A 19432-nucleotide genomic window follows, 5' to 3' on the forward strand; every position below is an offset into this window, starting at 1 on the left:
TGCCGCTTGTAATTTATGCAAAATTAATTGATACATCTTTTATAATTGATGTGCTGTAAACTTAATGAGTAATTTATGTAATTAGTCAATTAAGGATAATTCCAGCATATGTTCCGTATGCCCAGAAGGTGTGCTTTACAACTAGTTATTTGTCCAGGAGTTGGGTGCAGATGAAGACTGCCGTGGACTACCTAATTAATTTTGTTATGCAGATCAGCCACGGTGTCTATTTAACGGCCCCCTTTGTGAAAACAGATTTAATATTGATCTTTCCCGGGCGTTTAAAGAGGATGCTTTTACACACGTTGGCCTCTGAGGGCCTCAGACTTTCAAAACTCGTTTTTCAGCCATCGGGAAAACTGTTATGCAAAGGGGGGAAGAAAAGGAAAATACACACAAGCATACAAATACGAGTATGAGTATTTTTATTTATCAATGCGTGTATAAATGTTCACTCTTGGTGAAGCAAAATGGCACTGAAAAGTGATTTTCATTGCAATTATATGACGTCTTTAAAATATGCTCTCCGTCGACATAGTTGACCTTTTGAGTGGGCTTGAAGGACTAAGACATAACGGGAGATATTCACCGGCTAATTAATTGACACAGTTTTGAATATTCATATCCAATACAGCAAGCTTGCCCTTAATTACGTTGTTGGACTTCTCTCATAGGAGGCTAAATCACGGAAGGCTTAATTATTGTAATGTATTCGAGGGCCCACCGGGGCACCGGGGAAGACAGGAGCCGTCAAGGACCCAGTCATGACACCTGGCCAGAGAGAAAAAAATATACGTCGAGGGAAGCAGCTTTTGTTGTTCTTCGCTGAAGAGAATTCAGAGTAGAGGGTGAAGTTTGTTTACATCCTTGTAGGATTCACCGGAGAGTGTTTGAACAGACAGACAGCCGCCGGACTCCCCTCTCAGCAATTAATCAACAACAGTGCCTCTGTCTCTCTCTCTCTGTGTGTGCGTGTGTGCGTGTGTGTGTGTGTGTGTTTCAGAGTAGCGCACTGATGTTTGTGCGCAAAGGAAGACATGATTTATTGTTTGCAAAGTCTGAAAGTGCAGTCGAGCAAATTTAACAAAGAGGTTGTGTTTATATGTTCCATTCTTTACTATTTATTTCCTCAGGTGAAATACGTTAAATGACATTTCAGATCCACGTTATCTGTCATGGTTATTCAAATCATATATACAGCCCAATTCTTCACTGACAATATTTTCAGAATATCCCGAGTTTACAAGTGATTGTGATACAGCAGTCAGTATATACAAAGCAATGTGCGTAACATTACATAATGACTGGAGAGGTCAAAGGTCAATGGCAGTTCTAGGTAGGCTACAGTCATTTGGCTATTGGGATTTAGCGACTTACTGAAAGATATTTAAAAGAATCGTCTATTAAAACACAGTTTTTACAGTTTGGAGATGAAAATCGCGCAGTGAGGATCTTTTCTATCTGTCCCTATGCTCTGTGCGCGGGACTCTTTGATTGGCAAACTGGAGATTAGAAGCTAACGCGTGTCGATCGCACCACCCACATCTCATTTTTATTCATTTCTTTACCCCATCTCTCGGGCTCTCTCTCTCTCTTTCTCTTTCTCTCTCTCTCTCTCTCACACAAACACACACACACACACACACACACACACACACACACACACACACACACACACACACAGCCCTCTGCTCTCCCCTGATGTGTCCCCTAAGTGTCTGGATAACAGATAATAGAGTCGGCGACCTGCCGGGGTCTTACAAAAACGGCGCTCGGCGAGTGGGAGCATCGCACAAGAGGAGAGGAGCACACGCCACACACAGACAGCGAAGCAAACTTGCCATCGCATCTTTCAACCGCCGCGGAAACTGGGAACCCAGGGGACCTGTCAACCTTTGCGCACAGACTGACTTTTATGCGCAACGCAAAGAGCTGAACCTGGCAAAGAATTAAGATAAAAAATCTTCAGAAGAAACTTTTTCGGATGCCAGGGCCATTCAAGGATCTTGACTGACATCAGTGGGCCTTTAGGTAATACTGTATTAACCGATATAACGCAGGTAATTGCACTTGTGCGAACATTTAACAGTTTCTTTTCGGATGGCTCCCAACGTTGGATCAGATCCGTCAGATGGAGACTGATGCAAAGACCTTCGAGTCAGCTCCGTAAACTACAGAATTTAAAATATAACTTCAGAGGCTGTTTTATTTAACAATTCAAACTTCAAGAAGACAGAAACCAACCATGCCCCGTCCTGGGAAGAACTCTTACAGCGACCAGAAGCCCCCATACTCTTACATATCACTGACAGCGATGGCTATCCAGAACTCACCCGAGAAGATGCTGCCTCTGAGTGACATTTATAAGTTCATCATGGATCGGTTTCCGTACTACCGAGAGAACACCCAGAGGTGGCAGAACTCCCTGCGGCACAACCTTTCCTTCAACGACTGCTTCATCAAGATCCCCCGCAGACCGGACCAGCCCGGAAAGGGCAGTTTCTGGGCTCTGCACCCGAACTGCGGTGACATGTTCGAGAACGGGAGTTTCCTCAGGAGACGGAAGCGCTTCAAGGTGCTGCGCGCCGAGCACATGGGCTGCAAGAGCTCCCCGATGATGCACTACTTTCACCACCATCACCATCACCCGGGCAGCAAGCTGGGGACATCATCCGGCCACCACGATCACTCAGCCGGCCCGCCAGGCGCCGTGGGTCGGCTGCCTCACTTTCAGGGTTACGGGGGCATTGCGTGCGCACAGCCCGGTGGGTTTAAACACCCTTTCGCCATCGAGAACATTATAGGACGGGACTACAAGGGCGTGATGGCCAGCGGGCTCCCACTCACCTCGGTTATGCACCACCTGGGTTACCCGGTTCCCCCGCAGCTCAGCAGCGTTGTCAACTCCATGTGGCCGCACGTCGGGATGCTGTCGGAGTCCGTGGGTGGCGTGCCCATGCCCACATCATCTGAGTACGCGCCCTTCAGCGTATCTGCAAAGGGCCTGTACCACAATGCCAACGGCCAAACTCTGCCTGCGGTTCCTGTGCCAATAAAACCCACCCCGTCCCTGGGTCCCATGCCCGGTTTGACGGGATTGCAGTCCGGCCCGGCTCAGATCTGCTCGCCCGCCTCAGTGATGGAGAAAAGTGATCTGCTAGAGGGAAAGGGTAACCCTCTACACCCGGCTCTCCTGCTTTCCTGATCGGGTAAATCGGGTCAGTTTTGAAAACACGCAGTGAAGGAGGACAGTTTAATTTCCTAAAATAAGGCAGAATATAGGTCTATCAGAGACATCATATATTTCAAGTAAAGTGCAGCTGTAGGAAAGTTGTAAAAACCAAGGCTAAAATTGTGCTGTGTAATGAATTTTTCATTAGACCCATGTTGATTGAAATCATAATTTATTTGCACAATTTGTGAGGGCATTTACCACATACTGTAATGTGGCACTGATAAATACAATCAGAGAATCAAGATGCGCTAAACCCAAAGAAAGTTTTGATTTCAGAGAAAATTCTCTCCAAGCATAAACCAACAGCTCTGTTTAGATTTTTTGCTCTTATTTTATTTATTTCATTTTAATGTCTGGTAGGCCTATCAGCTTCACAGGCCTTCTTGTTTTTTTAGTTTTTAATTAGGCCTGTCGCACTTTTGTGTCACTTAGCAGCCCATTTGAAATGTTATGCTTGTATTACAACACTATTTATCTGAAGATATTTATAAAGAACTTTAAACCGAGTCTTCTTTGATGTTGTTTTTCGGGAATCTATTTTTGCACACCACAGATGAAGGAAAACAATGTGCCCTGAAGGACAAAACTGTTTTAATTTGGAAAAAAATCAAAATTACGATTCATTTAGGCCCATTATTATTTATTTCGTTTATTGATACACAATTATGAAATATTGTTGGCTAATAAGTGGTGCCCATGTCAGTCTACAGCAGGAAATAGTGCTAAAAGGACACTGTACATAACACCAGTTGCAGTGAAATGCACAGTTTAGTGTCTTTACCTTATTTTATATTAGAACTTTTTCATTTAAACTATGTTTTGGCTTTAACTGGGATAGACAGTAATTTTGGTAAGACTGATATTTGTGATTGTACAATGGTTGGACTATTTTTTACTAAAGCAATACATGCTGGCATGGAAGTCATTTGAGCTTTCAGTACTCTGGGCTCTCACATAAACACATTTAAGAACCGCCCCCTTGACCAAATGAACACAGGCTACCCCTGAATGATCACAGCAGAAATGTGATTTGAATTTTAAAGTATTCAGCAGAAAGATGGTGAATAAGGTCTTTCTCAGATTCATCATTTCAACATAAGTGAGTTCTTCAGATTCAAGAGATACCCATGAAAAAATGGAATTGTAAAAAAGAAAAACACAGCTTCAAAAGTAAACCTGAGCCAGATTGTTTTGGTTGAAGTTATACTATCTGCCACAAATCAATCATTTTATATATATATATATATATATATATATATATATATATATATTATATCATATATATATTATATCATCATCTGCATGTATGAGTGGGATCATGACATTCACATCTGGAGTGGGTACATATATTGATGACACCGTGTCAAGGAGAGGTGTGTATGATCTTCATAAGATGGATATGAGCAGCCGACACTCTGTAGCATCACAGCTTCAAAAGAGGGCAGGGAGATGGGATCAAGTTTTGCTCTTTTGTTTGCTCTGTTTTAAACGTAGCTTTGAAGATTCTCCTCTCGAGCAGCACAAAGCGCCAGGTTCAGCCCCTCTGAAAATGACTTATATTCAACCTCCTGTCCCCTGTTTAGCATCCCAAAGGCTCCCACAGCCGACACTATTGTCACATCAGCATCTGAACAAATAATTGAGATGCACCAGCAGAAGAGAGGCGTGGGAGTGAAGACCTAAAACCTATTTGGGATTGTCAGTGCTAACCAGCAGAATACATAGTGAATACTCTTACGTCCTCACTTAATCATTTCTTTTATATTGTTTTAATGGATTCATAATTTTCTCTTTTTTTTTAGTGGACATTCTCTTAATTCTTCTCTTACAAATCTAGATTTCTGAAGCTTGTCTCTTTGTACTTTCTGTAAGACTAATTTTCACACACACTTTCTCTGCAGGGTGTCTGCAATTCCTAGTTAAAGAGAACTGAGATTTCTGTGGCACAACAAAAAGTGTCTGTGTGAAAAGTGTGCGCCTGTAGATGTGTGTGTGTGTGTGTGTGTGTGTTGCTTTAATTCCCTGATCAGCAGGTCTCAGTGTCTTTAATAGCCCTCACTGCATTAGTGTATAATTAAATGCCACTAATTAAGACACAATAAAAGGAGTAATAATGCAGCCATTATTACCCTCCATGATCCTCTGTCTTCACAACACCAGAGTTAGATGCCTCTGGAATCCTAATATCACATGAGGTCTCCTAATGTGCATACAGAGGGTAATAGGAGGTTCACGTGCAGTTTATTTTTATAAGTGGAGATCATGCTGATTGTGTCAAAGCATTTAAGAACATATGTCACATGATTTCCCGTCTCAAGACCAAGTAAAAAAAAAAAAGACATGCAAGTCTTAGATCCTCTATATTTACACATATGTGTAATAGTCTCATGGAATGTAAATCTTTGGACCCACACTTACACCTGCACATAATTTATAATCAACAATTTCAAAAACCTAGTGTCTTTTTTTTTTTCTTTTTCTTTGTCGTGTCAGGTTTATAAACAAAAAGTCAGTAACTAGGCTGTGATGCATCCTACTTTTTCCAAATAAGAATTTAAAATCAAATCACCGCCCTGATTGAAACCATCTTATAGCAGTTTAATATATTTACAATTACTAAAATTACTACTAAAGTACTAAAAATGGCAAGTTTTCTGTGTTGGGTTCTTACATTTACTATAAAGAAATAAAATCATGATTATGGTTCATTTCAAATACATGGAATAATAATAAATGATAGAAATATAGAATCCATTTTTTTAAAAATCAAATGGTGACTCTTCTCTCAAACTCTGTAATGACTAAAGCCTGGGGATGTTTTTCTTATATTCATTAACACTGCAGCTTTTATTTTAATGTCATCTAATGTAACTCAATATTTCTCCAATGACTGAGTCAGAAGACACTTTAAATGTTCATCCAAAATACTTATTTTTGGTTTCTTACGGTCTTTGCAGGCGCCTTTAAAATTAGTTTTGGGTCAGAAAATCTGACACATACTCGGGCATCTTGTTATGGCAAAAATATGACAATATTTCATTTGAACAACACAAATATAACATTATAACGTGAAAAGTGAATAGCACTGATAAAAGTGTGCAGACAATTAATATGAAAGAACTTTTTATTCATGAAAAAACTGTTCATCATGCGAAATAGGACTTTAACATGAATAATAGGACTCTTACGAATGAATAAAACATCTGGGTCAGAGGTGTTTTATTGTCAGCCCTTAGAAACGAAACATTACAGTCTTGAATAGACGATGATACATTAGTGGTAATTACCCATACTTCATAAGGGCCAGGGTGGCAAATTCTACATGCGTTTTTCTTAATGACAAGAAAGAGCAGACCATCATAATCAGCAGCTTAATTCATTGATCTGATCTGCCACTCACACTAACTCAAGCACACTGTCATGTATACACACACACACGAACATGAACAACCCTAAATATTATTCTTTGTTGCAGACTTTAGTCTTTTGCTCAGAGCACTGGAATCATCAGATAAAAGAAATTTGTTCAAATGTGTTTAAACGCACAATTGCCATGTAAGGATTCATTGTCCATTCACAGACCGAATGATGATAAAAATATAAGTTGACCCATTTTAACAATAAATGCATGCATAAAACTACATTATGATAAATATTAACTTCGTTCAGCGCGCAGCACCATCATTATTAAAACTTAAAATGCATCAAATTGTTGCAAAATTTGCAGATTATACAATGAGGGGGAGCCTATTATATTTAACATATCAGTTAATGTATGCCAAATCAGCTCAGGTTTTTCGAGTTTTCTAACGACAACTATGAGAAAAGAAAATGAGTGGGGGATGAAAAGGAACAGAAAGAAAAAGTAACAGAGTGACAAAGACAAAGGAACATAAATGAGGCAAGAAGAGGAAGACTGAGGAACCAGCCTGGCCAGAAAAAGAAAAAAAAAATGTTTAAAAGAGTGTGAGACAGATATGCAGCTACACAAAGCAATTAGTGCTTTATATCCTCAAGAGATTTTTTTTCTGTTCCAGATTTGTCAGAGCTTACAGGAGGATTGTTGACTTCTAAATGAGGTATGAGGAGATTAGTACATGGGGGGACCTTCAGACAAACATATGACACTGTTAAAATTCCTCTCATGAATTATTTCACAATAGTGTTTAGTCAGGTGATTGTAGTAACACATGACAAGAACATCATGAGTTGTTTTTCCTTTACTTTAATGTACAGTATTCTACATAATACAGTACATGCAGGTTAAATATAGGTATAAAAAGATGCTACACACATTATTTTGAACAAGATACACAAGAAATATGTACTGAAGAACTCCAATTTGGGGACAGGACAGGGGATTTAAATGTTTCTTCTTTTGTTCACTTCCAAGTTAAAAACAAATGTTTCCTCTGCACATATTTAAATCCATAACACTGCTGGTCATATTCATGCATTAATGAGTTGGTCCACATTTTTGAGTTTAGCTTCATATTTAAGTTAAGTTACCCATAAGTGCAAAGCCATACTTTTGTCTCCCATATTTCTCCTTTCATCTGCTACTGCAGTGATCTCATTTACTATATGTAGGCTGAAGTATGTGATCAGAATAATTATAGGCTTTTTCACCGTTACAGATAGACTATACATAAAAACACAATTGAGAGATAGACAACTAAATGATTTACATGGTGCATTTAAGAAAACTAATTGCGAGGGAGTTACTCCACTGTAATTAAACTCTGCTACTTAATATTCCTATTATTTTTTTCTAAATTATTACATTATAAATTATAATTAAGTTAAACATTTATTGAGGTTTGCACTTTAAAAATTCTCCATGTTAAACAATTCCCCTGTGTGTTTACAAATTGTATCTTACAATATTACAATATGTTTAATCTAAAGACACGCAAGCCACTTTGCAGGTTGATCTAAAAATAACAATAAACCTAATAATTTTGAATTTTGTTTTAGATTTCTAAAACCTATTTCAGCATTCAAAAAAAAATCTTAAAATCTTCATTTATCCAGGTGAGCTTTTCTGAGAGCAGTGTTGTTTTTTTGCAGGAAATTTCTGCTCACACACTCATACACTGACACACATTTACACTGCCCAGTTTTGACCTGCTGACCACTGAGCAGCTCCACTGGAGCAGCTGGGGGTTAAGCGCTTTGCTCAAGGGCACCGCAGTGAGGGAAATGAGGGAGTGGCAATTGCGCCTCATTCACTTTCTCCCACCAGATTTATCCTGCCAATACAAAGTCAAGGCACATGCACGAGCATTGAATGCCCTTAAATGTACAGGTGTCCATTTACTGTATAGCCTGCCTGGTACATTTGTGAAAGCTTATATTACCTGTATGTGTGATTCACTGCAAGTAGGCAGCCGGCATACGGCTGCGTCTGCTCTTATCTTGGTAATGGTCACTTGTGCCATATTCACTGCTGTGGCCTTTAATAGTGGGACGAGGGGACAGTCATCTGGCAGGTGCCAACAGGAGTCAGCATCAGCCAATGAAAAGACCATCTGTGGGGAATTAGCATATTGGCATCAGGCCTGGAGACACAGGGAAGCTTTCAGAGGAGAGAGTCCTAATGACAGGTCACTCTGGACCACTGCTCATTACTGTAACTCTTCTGTAGGTATTTTCTACATAATGTACCCCATCTCCGTGTCTGAGTTTATGGTCTTCGATCTCACTCTTCATTTTGTCTTTTTGCCTCAAATTTCTTATCACATTCATACACTGACACACATTTACACTGCCCAGTTCTGACTTGCTGGCCACTGAGCATCTCTGCCCACCTGATTCTGCCAGGTGGGCAGAGATGGATCTCACTTGTTTCTCTCAGTCATTCTGACCACTCAGACTTGTTTCGCTCTGTCCCCTTCAGCTTCTTCTCCAAAATGCCTCTTTCCCCTCTTCTTCCTCCATCCATTTCTCTCTTATCCACTCTCTGTCTCTATGTCTGCCTTTCCCTCTCTTCATAATAATTAAACAATGATTCACTGATCTGAGGTCAAATTTTATCTGCCCCGCAAGAGTTGAAGTGTATTGCCTCTGCTCTGTCCTCAAAGTAAGGTCTTCTGCCACATCGCATATCATCTTCAATCTGCCATCTATCTTTATTGGCCCAAATTATTACACCTTATTAGCCATTATTACTTTTTATTATCAATTCAAAACAGGTCAGTGGTTCAGCCATCCTGGCCTCCTTCCCACTGTTTCTCCTCTCCGACTTCCCCACTTTTCCTACTTTCCCCAAGGAGTTGAGACGAAGAAGTTCTCTGGCCAAAAAACTTCAGCAGTCTTATAAGAGGTTAAGTGCTCCGTTAGGGAATGAGTGCCTACACAGGCTCATTCGACACCTCAATAATAGAGATTAAATTGAAATGGAAATTAACAAAGTGTGTTATCAGCGCTCTCCCTGCTAAGAGTTTGTACTTAAAATTTTAAATCTCATCACACAATGTCAAAACATACTAATTGGCAGCATTACAGAGAAAATCTTATTACAAAGGTTTGGCTTATTAAAACAGCCTAGAAAGGATCAAGAAAGGACTTGTTTGGCTTCATGAACATGCATCAGTTATCAACTTGGTTTAAACATTCATTAATAGGCAGTAAATTAAGGAAGCACCTAATATTGAACAGTCTTTACCTTTCAGTTGTATTTTCAAAAGTATTACAGTACTTGATTTATGCCAGTCTTTCAGAATTGTATCCATATAAATATGAGGCCTTAACAATCAAATTGTACAAAGAAAATTTAATTGATCTTCGATCATCAGGCACTGGAAGTCTTTTTTCCACAGTGATCAACTAAACTGAAGCCGTGAGAACAAAGAGTCGTTCTTCTTCCTGAGAAAGTTTGCAGGCGTCAACGTCCATGAAAACAAATAAGTTTCCATTGTCCGTTCTTTGTTGTGAAGGAAGGTTAAAAGGCCACTTGTAGCTCTAGGGAGGTGATTAGTGGGATGAAGTTACAGCCTCTGGTAGAAAGAAGTGGTGACCATCAATCATAATGTACATAAACAAAGAAGTAATGTGAGTTACTGTAAAGTGACGGATTTGCTTTGGTCCTATTGATCTAAATCTCTGTGATGAACCAGCAGCCATTATTAAACAGCCATATATGTTGGCTCTTTTATAGATGCTCCTTGTAAAGGGAATAAGGCTTAGAGCACAACTTTGGGTTTTGAATACATGTTTTCATGATGCATTAGAGTGTAAGTGCAAACAACTGAAACTTGCTTTGTGCACATCACTGAGAAGTACAGCTTTGTTGCGGCAGGTAAAAGAAGCAAGAGTAGTAGCTTTTCTAGAGAGTGGGTGTTAACTGACAGAGGGTTTCGCACTGATTCACTTTACTTCAGGTAATATTTGATCAACATAGTTTTTCAACAACTGTGAATGGAATGGAACCCTCTATGAAGAAGAGGGTTCTGACTGTGGGTACTAACAACACAAGGCTGAGTAAAATACAAGGGGTATATTAGAAAAGCATTTTGGTTAGCTAATTACCATCATACTGAGCCTAAGTATAATGAAACCCACTAATTAAAAAATAATAAAATATTATTTAAAAAATGTAGAGCTCCAGAACAAAAAAGGTTTTAACACTAATGCAGCCGTAGCGTGTTTGGCAACAACGCACTGTTCTCTCGTTAGCGTTAATTGCAGCTGTGACAGCGGTTAAAGGCAAGGTCCTCCTCTGACTCCCAATCATTTATCTCTCCATTACTGAGAGCACTCTGGGTTTTTATTGGCGTAATAAAGTCGATCTGCACTACCACAAAAAGCCTTCTGACCCTTGGGTGCTCCAGAGGCCCCTGACTCCCCTTGAATGTATTCATCATGTTCTTATTCATTCTCTGTCACAGACACACACACACACACACACTACATGCATGCAGGCAGGCAGGTGGGCACACGAACAGGGATGTTTTTTTCTCACTTAATGTTTAATTAGAACAATGAGAGTGGATCATTTTAATGAAGCAAGGCATGGGTGTCTTTAGTGTGGGTGTGATTCTCTGTCTGTGCTTGGCTGTATGGAATTTACACAAATATGACTAACCCTCTTTTTAAAATAATTTTATCAATGTTATAATACTGATAATGCGAAAAAAAAAAATTTACTATTGAGTCACATTTCAACATTAACATCTGTTCAGAAAACAATAAGTGCAGTAGTGTTGGGGACTGTCAAGGTGCTCTTCAGATGTGACTGAACTAGATTTTATGCCAAACTGCTCATTGATGAGTTGAATGAGACAAGTTTCCAGCAATAAATTTAGTCCATGTACGCCCTCTTGTGGTTGGAAAATGCACATTATTCAAATGGCCCTCCAGTTTAGCAACCTGGCATCATCTGTGATAACATGAAATAGTTGTAGTTTCTTGACATGATGTGGCTTAGAAAAATCACTTGTATTAGAATAAGTAAAGGCAGACAAACTAATAGATGCTGTAGCCTGCAGTTCTGGCAGAAAGTGCAATGACCACAACCAACAATACCTTGAGGTCCACAATCACCTTCTCTTCAGTGTTAGAGGACCCTTGTCTGCATTTTCTTCAATAGTAATCACTAGTATTTCATCAATTACTTCAAAATATGTGTAAGATTTTTTAGAAAATTATCTGTTTATCAATATTCCTTCATTGTGACCATTATTACCAAGTGCTTTAAAACATTTTTAAATCGGTAGTTCATGACATTTGAGCTGGATAAAAATACGTACATACATACGTCAGCTGTGCGTCTGGACTGCCAGCTGTATAAAGGTCAGTGGGTCTTTGAGGTGGGTCTGTTGGCCTGTGGTGCTCCTGTCTTTGAATCGCCTTTGAACAAGAGGTCAGCTCCCTCTAAAGCAGATTATATGTACAGCATGTCATCACAGTCCCAATGACACACACTTCACTGTTTTGTTCTTTTTTTTTTTGTATCTAACACTTTATTGTTGAGTCTAGTTTGACTTAGAAATTAAGTTTCTTTTAATTACTTTACTGTATTTTATGAAAAATCAAAGTGACCAGTTGTATCTATTTAAATCGTATTTTAAGTTTGTGTGCTGTATGTTAAAGTGGAATTGGAAGCATCGCATCTAAAACTTTGGGACTGTGGGTTTGTTTTTTCATTTACAGCACAATAAAAAGGCACATTTCACTGCTAATGTAAAGGTTTATTGTACACTTGCAGCACAACACAGTGCACACTGATGCCCTTGATTCTGATTATCATCCACTCACTCCCCAACAGACACCAAATGACTCAATACACTTCATCCTTTGTGGTGTTGTTGTTGCTGTGTGTGTGTGTGTGTGTGTGTGTGTGTGTGTATTTATTTGTACAGCCAGTTTTGTGACGCAGGTGTGGGCAGCAGTCTAGTGATGCAGAGTCTTGCACTCACCTTTAAAATGATCCATCCAAAACAGACACACACACCGTTCTTCACAGACGGATATATCAGCACCTCACAGGTGAGAGAAAATTATTTAGATCACAACTGTGGAAAAACTATTTTCCTTTATTCCTCTATTGTTCTGCTTTAAACTTTGTTTGTGTGGCATGTCTAAATCTATCTTTTGTTCTTGCTGCCAAAGGGAAAAAGTTTGGATCTGTGTGCCCAAAATAAATCATCAGAAAATAATTATGTGGGTCCTTGAGAAGATCAAGGAGAGCATGGAGAGCATCCCTCTAGAGCTGAGTCGTTACATGGGAAAGAGTGAGGAGGATATGTTTCCGTCTTCTAAGACCAGCCTCTCTCATAATTTACACAACAACATCCTCACCCCAGACAAGATCCCAGAGTTCTGCCTGCCACCACGGCTCTGCCAGAGAAAACCTCTGCTTGAGGCTGATACGACCCCACCTTTCCTGCATGGTCAGAACCAGATACCCAAGAGCAGCACTTATTCAAACACTACATGTGTAAAGACAAAGGATGTGAAGATGAAGAATGGTGATGCATTAGTGGCTTGGCAGGCTTCAAAGAAACCTTTGCCATTCTCTGCAGAGGGATATGGCCTGGCTGGGATATATGAGAGCCCCAACACTCGAAGGAAAGAGTCTTTGTTCCACTCAAAGTGCCCTGTTTATATGTTTGATAGAAGCACTTCTTCTGCAGTACCTAGGCTGGCGACGCTGGAGACGAACCTCCCCAAGAAAAGTTTATCAGGGTTCTTACCTCTATTTTCATGTAAGAGTCTGTCTGAGACAGGAAGCCCAGAGAGTGAAACACCTTCTTCCAATGATTCCTCTCCCCTCAGTTCTCCTTATAGTGCTAAAACCTCCCTCTACATCCCTTTAGGCAGTGGCCGACTTAAAGGAGCAACATCCTGTCCATCGTTAATTGACAACGTGGAGGGGAGGAGGAGGTTGAAGAGGGGGGGTTTAACAGCCTCTCCAAGCTTAGAGGGAAACTCACTAACCCTGGTTCCACCTGTTCTCTTTCCACTGGATGTTCTGCAGTGCCAGGAGAGGCTTCAGCGTGAGCATGTCCTCCCTTTGCAGCGATGTGGTAAGGTGCGCCTCTCTGCTGAACACACCACATTCTCATCCCTTTCCACGGTCAGAGTACGCTTGGTGTCTGTGGAAGGCTTACGGGATGGCGCTGACCATCGATCCCTGAACTGTGCAGTGAAACTGTGTCTAATGCCAAGGAAGCTGCAGCAACAGCGGAGCGCCACCATTAGGAACTGCCACAGCCCTGTGTTTAATGAAGATTTCTTCTTCTCTGAGCTCAGTCAGAAGGATCTGCTTGAACTGCAGCTAAGATTAAAAGTGGTGGATAAACATGCGGCTGGGACACTGAGGAGGGACATTGTGATCGGAGTTATCACCAAACCACTGTCTCAGTTGCTCCCTCTTAAACAGAGAGAAAAATAGACAGCTTGCTTTCATTTCCCTTCTTTTGTTTTCCTTTCAAAACATGAAAATATCACTTTTTAACTTTTGGTGTAATGTTTGAACCTAATAGCAATACAACACAATATATGTATGATGAATTGTCTCAAGATAATAATTACAATGTGTACAAATAAAAAGGGTTGGTCAAGGAGACATGAGATATACGGTGTGTAGGATACTGAATGTGTGTAGCTGCTGCTGTATGTAAAATCTTCTCTGTGCCAGTCTTGGTAAATAAGTTAGCCATGAATTGGTAAACATAGTAGAGCATTTAGCTGCTAAAAAGCCAGATTATTTTTTCTCAAAAGTGGATAGACACCAAAATAGGGCTAAAAACAAAGTAAATAATGCACATTAATCAGCTAACCCAAAAAAATATGGTAATGTTGCTCTGTGTGTTTTGGATGTGCAAACTGTTGCAAAATGTTTGCAAACAAGGTGATAATGTCAGCTGTTGTGTTGGCCTGCTGCACTCATGGCCAAAAAGTGACCCAAAAAAATCAATTTTAAGATTGTCAAAGATGGAAATCCTTCTTCAGTTTGCTGTGTAAATGTAGCTATTTATATTAAATGATAATTATAAAAGTCATGCCTTCTTCAGTACCCCATGATGCTTTTGTGTCAGTGTAATATTTGTTTTCATTAAAGAGTAATACAATACAACTTTTGAATATGTGGATATGGTAATTTGCTAGTGTAACTGATAAAGGCAGCAGCTATGCGATGAATGTTGTAATATCTTTCAGTGAAAACCTCACATAAGAGAAGTCATCACACTTCCCCTTTCTTAATTAATAATTATGAATCTCAAAGAATGAATGTGACCTACACAGTCCCATAAACATCCTTTTCAACATTTACATGGGTCCACTTTTTGAATCTTTTGTGAGTATGGGGTTGCTGATCACAGCTACGCTAATGACACCAAGATCTACCTCTATAGAGTTATTGCCAAATGACTATGGGCCTATTGTCCAGCTTTGTTTATACCTTGAAGAAGTAAATAGCTGTCGGTGGAAGGAGTGAATAGCCAGCACCCTGTCCACCCTCAATACCACAACTGAGGTGAGACCCTTGAGCAAGGCCCCAGGCCCTGCAGCTTACCGCCCCAGGCGTGTGCCCACGGAGCATGCGCACCCTGGGTGGTAATGGAATTTCCCCATTTGTGGGACTAATAAGGGTAACTTAATCTTAAACATACTGTATTTTATTTAAATAACATAAAGGTGGAAATAATTATATTCTGCAACAAACAAAGAAGTCTGAGGCTTGTTGCTCTCAATGACAAGATACAATGTCAAGGCAGTAACAGAATCATCATCCTTGTATCTTAAAAACATGCTAAAAAATCTCTCAACAAGATTTAGAAAAGCTTATTAAGAGAGAGCACATTATTCCAAATCACAGACCCCTACACTGTCTTACCATTAAATATAGAATTGGGTTTAATGCTTTGCTTGCCATATAGCCTATAATTCTCTCAATGGTCTGGACCCATATATTACATTAGGAATATGTTTGAAGAGTACAAGCCTGGTAGGTGTCTCAGACCTGCAGAGACTGGTCAAATGGTTTTAGGCACTATGCTGCTCACTACTGGAACTAACTCCCACTGGAACTTAAACTTGCTCCAAATTTTTAAAACTAAGCTGAAGAAAACTCTTTTTCACACTGCTTACAATTTTTTGATAAACTTTAGGCTGAGCAAAAATTAAAATTTTAAACTTATTTACAGGTCCGTTATCTGTAGTCCTTATTTTACACCTTATTTTGTGTTACATCATGTTATCTGTTATCTCTTTTATCTTTGTCTCTTCAATCTCTGTTTATCTCTTATCTTGTTTTCTTTCTTGTGTTATGTAAAGCACTTTGAATTGGCTGTGCTGCATAAATAAACTTACCTTGCCTGTTTCTATTGCAGGTGCAGCGTGTGTCATAAAGCCCCGCCCACCACCGGACGTCCTGATCTGACGTTGAGCCAAACGAGACCCCAGAATGTAAACATGGTGACACACAGATGAGAGAAACGCCAAAATGGTCTTCGAAAGCTTGGTGGTGGACGTCCTCAACCGATTCTTAGGGGATTACGTTGTCAACCTCGACAGCTCCCAGCTGAAGCTCGGCATATGGGGAGGTAACTTAACTTGTGTTTGTCGCTTTAGCTGACTAGCTCGCTCCTCAGCCTGGCTAACTTAGCTAATGCTAGCAGACGCTAAGTTAGCCACCAGGCGTGTGAGAGAGGTGTCATGGTCGGTTTATCTGTTCCCAAATCTAGTTCAGCTGTCCAGTGTGGGCAACACAGTGAACCCAATCCGTAGTTTATGGACAAATCAACGGGCGTTGTTCATTAGTGACCGCTACACTTCCCTCAATGCGCCTTAACGTTAGTTAACGTGACTGCAAAGCTGTTTGCTCAGTGCGAGTTTCAGTGAAGCGCCAGTTCTGGGTCACACCCTTTGACACAAGGTTATGACTGTGTTTCATACCGAGCCCTATTTACAGGCTTCACCAGAAAGTCATGACTGTCCCAGCTCTCTGCTCTGTCCCAGTAAGTGGGAGGATTAGCGGAGAGGGTTCAGGGCTACTGCTAAACATGTACCAACTTGTACAACAAAGTTAGGTCTTAGTTTATTTAGCCTGTATCAGCAGCACAGCTTTATATCTGGTGGTTTAATTAATAGCTGCTGTGTTTAACATGTTGATTTAAAGAGTAGATCCACACATTCTGCTTAGCATGTCTCTTGGGGCTTGTAGTAATGATATGTGTGCAACTCGTGAATTATTAAAGTTATTGATGACACATCAATAACTTTAATAATTCACGAGTTGCATTGGTCCAGACCTGAACCAAGTCAATGGACAAAGGACAAAGGTCTTTTTTTTAGATTGAGCTGTATGTACAAGATGTACATAGTCATTAGTAAACAGGTATTCCTCTCCCCACAGGTGATGCTGTTCTTACAAATCTTGAAATAAAGGAAAATGCCTTGGTAAGTTGCAATTAAATGCATAAATAGTCCGTGTTAATCTGACATTGCATTCTGGCATTCATGACGGGTATGTGTTGAAATAATTTATTCTTCCTTTGTTGCAGAGTCAACTTGACATTCCTTTTAAAGTGAGAGCTGGTCATATAGGTGAGACTGTAGTTACTGTCCCTGTCTGTCACCTTTCTTTTAGTAGAGAAGGACTTTTCTCACTTTGTGTTTTGTTAATAGGACGGCTGGAGCTAAAGATCCCATGGAAGAACCTTTACACCCAGTCAGTGGAGGCCACACTGGATGGTGTCTATCTGCTCATAGTTCCCACAGCAAGTAAGATACCCATCTGTGTCCAGCCACATACATAGATTTGTTTTAAGTACTCATCATAGATGTCAGTGTACATTGTTGTTTCGGTAGAGACGTAGTGTTTGAAGGATATTAACCTGCAGAGGATCAATGTTATGATGATTCAGTGCCTTATTATACATTGTTACACAAAAATTCAAGGAAGCTTTGTTAATGACATTTAACGTAGTGTGCAAAAATCCTGAAGCGTATAAAATATTAGCAATATCATGATTAGCAGAGAGAACACAGTGTAGACAGACAAGTTTCTCACTTATTGTAAGGACAAAAAGATAACTCAAGCATGACCTTCTGTATATTTCATTGTTTCCATGAATGTGCAAACAAGTAATAATTTCTGCCGACCCTCTTTTCAGGTATAAAGTATGATGCGGAAAAGGAGGAGAAACAGCTACAGGAGGCCCGTCAGAGGGAGCTACAGCGGATAGAGGAAACAAAGCTGAAGGCTGCTGAGCAAGGTCAGTTTTCAGCTTTCAGCTTATCTTATACTTCCCACTAAACATACTGGTTATTTAAGTACTATGTACTGGTCATGTATAAAGATTTCTTTTTTAACAACATCCAGATTTTAAGAGAACATTTCAGATTAGTTTTTCTGATAGTATTGAATGATATTTCAGTACCAACAGTCAGTTTATTGCTTAAAGTTTTTAAATATTAAAACACATTACCAACTTATGGCAAGAGGGTATGATGCTCCAAAAGTTAACTAGAATTGATAACTGTTGGAACAAATGTTGTAGGTTAATGCTATTAAGGGCTTATGAGATCTCTTGGAAACAATCTGTTCATTATCAATGAGCCAGAGGTCATATTCTTTTTCCTAAAAAAAAAAAGCAAAGCCTCAGGAAAGCTGCAGGATTGTATCAGGTTGCATATTAATGGTATTTATCTGTGTTCAACAGAGAACCCTACACTGGAGAAGCAAGACACCTTTGTGGAGAAACTTGTCACTCAGGTCATTAAAAACCTGCAGGTCAAGATCTCTAACATCCATGTACGCTATGAAGATGATGTGAGTACTCAAACTGAGCTACCTTAGTGTTGTATGTGTCTACGACGTAGCTCACATTTACGTTTTTTTTTTTTAAATCAGTGATAAACCCCAGGACCAAGACTTGTTTGTGTTTTTATATTCTCTGCAACATTGAAAACATAGATCATGCAGAGTAAATATAGTCCTAATCAGTACATGGTCATAGCTCTTATATTTTCTGTTTGTTTTTCACAGGTCACCAATCCAAAATGTCCCTTGTCATTTGGGGTGTCACTTAGAAATCTCAGCCTTCAGGTAATGGGTTTACTGACCCTTTTGTCTGATTATATGCTACATTACATACAGCAATTAATGTGTTTTTAATCATTAAATAATGGTGAAATGTCATTCTGCATTTGTAAAACGTTACCTCATCAAGGCCTCTATACCGTGCTGCTTATTGTCTTTTACAGACAGCTGATAAAAACTGGAATCCCAGTCTTTTGGATGAGAATTCCAGGCTTTTCTTTAAGGTAAGAAATTCAGTCACTTTTTGTGGCCTATTTATTTATATTTTATAGGGAGTACCAAATGTATTCTGTTTGACACTGCTGGTTTTTTATCACTGTATTTAACTATATTGTTCCTTCAGGTAAATTGAAACTTACACACCTTTTCAAAATCTATTAAAACATTAGTCAGTAATTTTTAAATGAACTTTTACTTCATTTCCTCTTAAACCTAACATTGAGCATGGATCTAAATTTGAGAAATTGTTTTATGCTGTCAGCTCAGTTTTGTCATCATGGTGAGAAGCTGCACAACTCTCACTGCTTTGTCTCTTTCTGCTTCCAGTTGGTTCGACTAGACAGTTTGTTTGCCTACTGGAACGTCAACTCAGCACTCTTCTCCAATCACAGTGCAGATGAAGCCTTGGTGAGTCATCCTCTTAT

The 19432-nt window shown here is 39.7% G+C and overlaps 3 protein-coding genes across 6 annotated transcripts in view; all 3 read left to right on the forward strand.

Moving 5' to 3' along the window:
• The first annotated feature begins 2245 nt into the window (after nt 1–2245).
• On the forward strand, nt 2246–3205 carry foxb2 (forkhead box B2). Its single transcript, XM_026322187.1, has one exon. It carries the CDS (start codon nt 2246–2248, stop codon nt 3203–3205), a length of 960 nt encoding a protein of 319 aa, XP_026177972.1.
• A 9628-nt stretch (nt 3206–12833) lies between these two features.
• On the forward strand, nt 12834–14132 carry LOC113138567 (C2 calcium-dependent domain-containing protein 4C). The gene has a single exon (XM_026321106.2). It carries the CDS (start codon nt 12897–12899, stop codon nt 14130–14132), a length of 1236 nt encoding a protein of 411 aa, XP_026176891.2. The 5' UTR covers nt 12834–12896.
• A 2055-nt stretch (nt 14133–16187) lies between these two features.
• The window catches only part of vps13a (vacuolar protein sorting 13 homolog A), a 33009-nt gene continuing 29764 nt past the window's right edge, over nt 16188–19432 (forward strand). For all 4 annotated transcript variants that reach the window (XM_026321589.1, XM_026321590.1, XM_026321591.1 and 1 more), the window contains exons 1-9: nt 16188–16287; nt 17100–17143; nt 17248–17290; nt 17372–17467; nt 17860–17961; nt 18409–18518; nt 18735–18794; nt 18953–19012; nt 19335–19415. In XM_026321589.1, the coding sequence (XP_026177374.1) occupies nt 16188–16287; nt 17100–17143; nt 17248–17290; nt 17372–17467; nt 17860–17961; nt 18409–18518; nt 18735–18794; nt 18953–19012; nt 19335–19415 (696 nt within the window). The remainder of the gene's footprint in view (nt 16288–17099; nt 17144–17247; nt 17291–17371; nt 17468–17859; nt 17962–18408; nt 18519–18734; nt 18795–18952; nt 19013–19334; nt 19416–19432) is intronic.

Source organism: Mastacembelus armatus, chromosome 9 (assembly GCF_900324485.2).
Source record: "Mastacembelus armatus chromosome 9, fMasArm1.2, whole genome shotgun sequence".
NCBI classification, from domain to species: Eukaryota; Metazoa; Chordata; class Actinopteri; order Synbranchiformes; family Mastacembelidae; genus Mastacembelus; species Mastacembelus armatus.

What these genes read in the sequence shown, in the direction of transcription:
- foxb2 (XM_026322187.1), top strand. Translation starts at nt 2,246, where the DNA reads ATGCCCCGTCCTGGGAAGAACTCTTACAGCGACCAGAAGCCCCCATAC.
- LOC113138567 (XM_026321106.2), top strand. Translation starts at nt 12,897, where the DNA reads ATGTGGGTCCTTGAGAAGATCAAGGAGAGCATGGAGAGCATCCCTCTA.